General features: G+C 40.4%; 1 protein-coding gene across 1 annotated transcript in view; it reads left to right on the top strand.

Moving 5' to 3' along the window:
* The window catches only part of UBR1 (ubiquitin protein ligase E3 component n-recognin 1), a 158669-nt gene that overhangs the window by 140652 nt on the left and 11416 nt on the right, over positions 1 to 6601 (top strand). The window contains exons 43-44 of the mRNA XM_011941205.1: positions 1713 to 1769; positions 4621 to 4698. Of these exons, the coding sequence (XP_011796595.1) occupies positions 1713 to 1769; positions 4621 to 4698 (135 nt within the window). The remainder of the gene's footprint in view (positions 1 to 1712; positions 1770 to 4620; positions 4699 to 6601) is intronic.

The following is a 6601-nucleotide window of genomic DNA, read 5'->3' as shown; positions in this document are numbered from 1 at the left end:
TCAAGCCACAAGAACCCTTATTAAATAAAATCTTACATGGAAGTCCATTAAACAGCAGAACAGGTAATAGCATCATGACTCAGGTTCAAGCAAGCCTAAAGAGTGGAGTACACCCCCTTGGGCTTTTTTGGCACTATCCCCCCAACCTCAGTCAAACCACTCGAAAGCAGTGGTTCCCAAACTTTTTTTCTCTTTCACCCCTTTCACTGATCATTTCAAGTGGAAAAAGAATTGGATGATAACAAAAACTGGTGAAAACAAAATAGGTTAACAATATACAGGTACTCATTATTAACGCTGTGTGTGAGTTACCTATTAGTTACCTCTATAAGAGAGCATAAGCCTAAGCATATGTCTACATGATAAAATAATGTCCTGTAGCTTAAACATAATTTTGTATCTTATTATGCTTACCTTGCTATAATATGTTGTCAGTTATTTGAGTAGCATGAATCGTGACCACCACCAGTGAGATACCACCGAATGGAGGAATTATATTCACATCTGCTTTCACCATTGGGGTGTGAATACTTCATATTTGAATCATAATGCATTGACTTAGTATTTGAAAATACTAAGTCAAAACTTCTGTTGATATAACTATGTATTCTGGATACTCAGGAGGCATCATATCACCTCCCATAGCAAACCACGTTGATAATGATGACATGAAACAAGTAGTAACTTGTAATTAAAAGACAAGAATCTCGGTAGCCTGAAAAACAAAGCCTATTCAAGACTTTATTGATTTACTAGTAAGTAATCATCCTTTTTCCAAGTTTCAAGAATTCCGAGGCTCCTTTAAGAGTTTTGTAATGTTACTAAGCATTATGCAGCAGCCAGACTTAAATTCAAGATCTCAGTAAATACACATAACTTTTATGTTTTGTTTTAAGGATACCAGTTAGTAGCCATAATTAACTGCTTTCATGTAGTAGTCCTTAGTCATATGTAAAATAACTTGCTGTCATTTGAAGGACCAAAAAAAAGGAGTTCAGTTTAAATTTGTTTTGTTTTGTTTTTGAGACAGTCTCGCTCTGTCCAGGCTGGAGTGCAGTGGCGCGATATCAGCTCATTCTGACCTCCGCCTTCGGGGTTCAAGCAGTTCTCTGCCTCAGCCTCCCAAGTAGCTGGGATTACAGGCACCTGCCACCCCTCCTGGCTAGTTTTTGTAGTTTTAGTAGAGACAGGGTTTCACCATCTTGGCCAGGCTGGTCTTGAACTCCTGACCTCGTGATCTACCTGCTTTGGCCTCTCAAAGTGCTGGGATTACAGGCGTGAGCCACCACACCTGGCCAGTTTAAGGTTATTTGGAGGCCAGGCGCAGTGGCTTATGCCTGTAATTCCAACATTTTGGGAAGCCGAGGCAGGCAGATCACTTAAGGCCAAGAGTTCGAGACCAGCCTGGCCTACATGGCAAAATGCTGTCTCTACTAAAAGTACAAAAATATAAGCAAAAAAAATTAGCCAGGCATGGTGGCAGGTGTAATCCCAGCTTGTAATCCCAGCTACTTGGGAGGCTGAGGCAGGAGAATTGCTTGAACCTAGGAGGCAGAAGCAGTGAGCCGAGATTACTGCCACTGCACTCCAGCCTGGGCGAAAGCATGAGACTCCATCTCAAAAAAAAAAAAAAAGACAACAATGGCTTGTTGACAAATCATGCACTGAAGCTGTGATAATCCATTTGTCTTTTCTCTTGGCTCCACATACAGGTGGTGTGCAGATCCCGCCTTACTAAACTGTTTGAAGCAAAAAAACACCGTGGTCAGGTTGGTTTCACTGCTTAATCCTTTCTCCCGCATCCACAAGTTGTGTTTCCTAAAGTAGTTGGTTTGTTGAGCATGCTTTCTAGTCTGCTTTCTTCATTCTCACTCAGTACAGTGTTCCTGACTTCTGTTAGGTCTTTGCCAGAAATCAGATTCTTCCTACAAATGTTTTTTTCTTGGAATGACTGTCCTTTTCCTTTTAGATTATTAGAAGCCCGCAGTTCCTCTTGAGAGAATCTTTTTTAAGCTAGCACATGCCTGTCGAAAGGCAAAGGTGGAGGAGGCATCATGGAGCTGCTGGTATATTAACTTCAGAAGGTGGTGGTTTACAGTATTTCTATAAGCCACTTTTGGTTTTGATTTTTTTTTTTTTTAAGAATAAAGCAAGATATACATAGAACTATATCCTTTTTCCTTCCTATCTATGTCCTTAGAAACTATCCCAAAAACTTTTCCTTAGCCCTCCTGTCTCCCTTAAGTTATGGCTCTAACAAAATCTACCTCTTTCTTAAGTACTAATTTAAATGCCATCTCCTCCATGAAGCCTCCCCTAATATATTCTCTCTCATAAGTGACCACTTATTTGCACCCAGAATAACTGACCAATAAGAACTGCACGCTTATCTTCTTTGTATCCCCTCCCAGGGCCTGTCTGGTATTGTATACGGTGTCTAATTTTATTCCCGTGAATCACATCTATAAACAAGTGGAGGAATTGACTCCTGGCTTTAAATACCAACACTAATACCATTTTCCTGTGGATAAAGCAAACATGAAGACAGTATACATTTGCCTTCTTTTGTCATCTTCTGCCACCCTGGAACTCCTTTCACCTCCACTGTGCATGTGCATATGCTGCTTTCACTTGTAGCACATCTTTAGAGATTTAGTGATGACAGATTCAGCCCCTGTGCTCAGATGCAGCAGGAGTCACTCATAAGAAAAGATCTTTGAGTAGAGAAACAAGAGAAGTTTAAGATATGAATACCTATTTTTGGACTGTTAATCTCACAAAATTTTTCCTTTATTTCAATTCACTATACCTTTTATACATCTGCTATTTACCCAGCATGGTACTGAAATACTCTGGAAAATTTAAAAGAAGTAACATAGCTTTTGGTCATAAGTAATCTACAATCTAGTTATCAACATAAAACTTAAGACATTATAACATAAAGTATAATGATATATGGAATATACCATTAGTGCTATAGAAATTTAAAGAGGAAAAGATTGTTAATGAGGCAAGGTTAGTCTTAAAGATCATTTTTAGCTAAGTATAGAAATAATTATAAAATTTAAGCCAGGCACAGTATCATGCACCTGTACTCAGGAGCCTGAGACAGGAGTATTGCTTGAGCCCAGGAGTTCAGGGCCAGCCTGGGCAACAGAGTGAACACTGTCTCTAAAAAAACAAACAAAAAAGTGTCTGGGTTTTTCAAATAAATGTTATGATTGCACTAAATATAGACAACTGAGTTGAAGATGAAAAGAATTACAGAATTTAAATTGATTGGGGCCAGGTGCCGTGGCTCACATCTGTAATCCCAGCACTTTGGGAGTCTGTGGTGGGCGGATCACCTGAGGTCAGGAGTTCAAGACCAGCCTGACCAATGTGATGAAACCCCGTCTCTACTAAAAATACAAAAATTAGCTGGGCATGGTGGCAGGCGCCTGTAATCCCAGCTACTCGGGAGGCTGAGGCATGAGAATCGCTTGAACCCAGGAGGCAGATGTTGCAGTGAGCTGAGATTGCACCATTTCACTCCAGCCTGGGGGATGGAGTGAGACTCTGCCTTCAATAAATAAATAAATTGATTGATTGATTGATTGAGGTTTGAGGAGAGAATTTCACATTATTCAGATGATCTTCCCCAATACATGCAAGCAAGGCTTTTATTGTATCTAGTTTGGTGAGAATGAGTAACATTTGCAAGCATGTATTAAGTACTAAGTATATTGTGTTTTACTTCAGTATCTCATTTAGTCCTCACCTGCTGTGTGTGTTTCCTTAATGCTAATATTCATATTTAATTTAACATTTCTTAAATCAATATGAACCTTTTAATTGATACGTTCATTTAATGTAATGTTTCTCTCCCTCCCTTCCCAGAACCTGATTTGATGGTGGCCCCATAATTGGAGTATGGTATATTTTATCCCTAGTTTACAGACAGGGAAATACAGGCTTAGATTCAAAGAGTTGTGAAGTGTCAGGGAATTTAGCATTTGTAACCAGATCTAATTTCACAGTCTGTGTTCTTAGCTACTGCTTGATGTTGCTTTCCGATACAGTATAGAAATCTAGCTAGAACACTTTCATCCTAGAAACCAGTGGAAGCTAAGTTTGAAAAGGAATTCAGCCGATGAAAGATTTGGAATTATAGACTGAGAAGTTTGGATTTGATCAGGTCAACAATGGGAATTAATTTGAATTGCAAGTGTAGGTCCTTTCTTTTTTTTTTTTTTTGAGACGGAATCTCGCTCTGTCACCCAGGCTGGACTGCGGTGGCGCAGTCTTGGCTCACTGCAAGCTCCACCTCCCGGGTTCACACCATTCTCCTGCCTCAGCCTCCCCAGTAGCTGGGACTACAGGCGCCCACCACCATGCCCAGCTAATTTTTTGTATTTTTAGTAGAGATGGGGTTTCACTGTGTTAGCCAGGATGGTCTCGATCTCCTGACGTCGTGATTCGCCTACCTCAGGCTCCCAAAGTGCTGGGATTACAGGCATGAGCCACCACACCCAGCTCGTTTTGTTATTTTTAAGACATTCTTCCTTCTATCACCTTGGGTAGTTTTTGATCTGGGTTTATTTACTCTAAAATAAAATTGCCTTTTAAATTACATTGTAGGTACCCTAGAAAAAGAAATAGTTTGATAGAGCTTCCTGATGACTATAGCTGCCTCCTGAATCAAGCTTCTCATTTCAGGTAAGGAGAATGTGTATATATATATATATATGTATAATTTTAAATCATTTTCTGAACTTGCAGTTGATATACACCATAACTCACACACTTCTTTGTTTTTGTTTGTTTTGGTTTGGGTTTTGTTTGTTTGTTTGTTTGTTTGTTTAGACAGAGTCTTGCTCTGTTATCCAGGCTGGAGTGCAGTGATTTGACCATAGCTCACTGCAGCCTCAAACTCCTGGGCTCTTCCCACCTCAGCCTCCCAGGTAGTGAAACTATAGGCAGGCACCACCATGCCCTGCTAATGTTTTTGATTTTTCACAGAGACAAGGTTTCAATATGTTACCCAGGCTGGTCTCGAACTCCTGGGCTCAAGTGATCCTCCTACCCACTGGCCTCCCAAAGTGTTGGGATTACAGGCATGAGCCACTGTACCTGGCCACAAACTTCCTTTTTTAACAGTGACTTCTGAGTATCCTTGATAACAGTGGTTGTCAATTTTTTTTAAGTTGAGGGGAAATCATGCAATGAGCTATGATAAAGTGTACAGTTCAGTGGCATTTAGTGTATTCAAAATTTTGTACAATCACCACCTCTTTAGTTTGCAAACTTTTTCATCACCTTGTACTCACTAATCACTTCTGTTCCCCTCATCCCATACCCCATGGTAATCTGTAATCTACTTTCTGTCTCTATGGATTTGCCTATTCTGGATATATTATATGAAAGGAATCATACAATATGTGACCTTTTGTGCCTGGCTTCTTTCACTTAGCATGTTTTTAATATTTATCCAAGTCGTAGCATGTGTCATTACTTTTTTCCTTTTTTGACTAAATAATATTCCATTGTATGTATATATAAGAGTTTGTTTATTCCTTCATCCATAGATGGGCATTTAGGTTGTTTCCCCCTTTTGACTATTACAGATAATGCTACTAAAAAAATACTCATCTACAAGTTTCTTTGTGGACATAAAGTTTTCATTTCTTTTGGATCTATGCCCAGGAGTGGAATTACTGAGTCATATGGTAATTTTGTGTTTAACTTTTTGAGGAGCTGCAAACTGTTTTCCACAGTGGTTACGCCATTTTATGTCCCAACCAGCAATGTGTGAGGGTACCTTTTTTCTCACATCCTTGCTGGCCTCAGTGAACCACCAGCGTGATCTAAACATACAGCCTCAACTTTTGGAAGACAAGGTCTCTATTGTCTACCCTGACACAAGCAAACTACACCAGAAAAACAAGCCGTCATCCCCATGGCTACCTGCTGTGGCATTGGGGGGCCTAGAGGAAGATAGCCGTGACACAAAATGTCAAAACTCACCAAAATTTACCAGCTGCTTCCTTTATTAAGCATTCCCCTGGATGCTGCAATTATTTCACCAGGCTCCAGAGTTCCAAAATAATTGCTTCAGGCCGGGCACGGTGGCTCACGCCTCTAATCCCAACACTTTGGGAAGCCACGGCGGGTAGATCAGTTGAGGTCAGGAGTTCAAGGCTAACCTGGCCAACATGGTGAAACTCTGCCTCTGCTAAAAATACAAAACTTAGCTAGGCGTGGTGGTGCGCACCTGTAATCCAGCTACATGGGGGGCTGAGGCATGAGAATCACTTGGACCCAGGAGGCAAAAGTTGCACTTAGCTGAGATCATGCCACTGCACTCCAGCCTGGGCGACAGAGTGAGTGAGACTGTGTCTCAAAAGAAAAAAAAAAGTTGCTTCAGGCAGTTCTTGCTGGCTCAACATTTGTTTGATTAGAGTGACTGATTCCTGGAGCTCCCCCTCTACCTTTTCTATGCTATTACTCCTTAATCTTTCTTTTTTTTTTTTTTTTCTCAAGCCACAAGAACCCTTATTAAATAAAATCTTACATGGAAGTCCATTAAACAGCAGAACAGGTAATAGCATCATGACTCAGG

The sequence above is a fragment of the Colobus angolensis genome, unplaced genomic scaffold (genome assembly GCF_000951035.1).
Source record: "Colobus angolensis palliatus isolate OR3802 unplaced genomic scaffold, Cang.pa_1.0 Scaffold199, whole genome shotgun sequence".
Classification (NCBI taxonomy): Eukaryota; Metazoa; Chordata; class Mammalia; order Primates; family Cercopithecidae; genus Colobus; species Colobus angolensis.
Note: the sequence above shows the minus strand (reverse complement) of the source record. Positions and strands in the feature narration are given on the sequence as shown.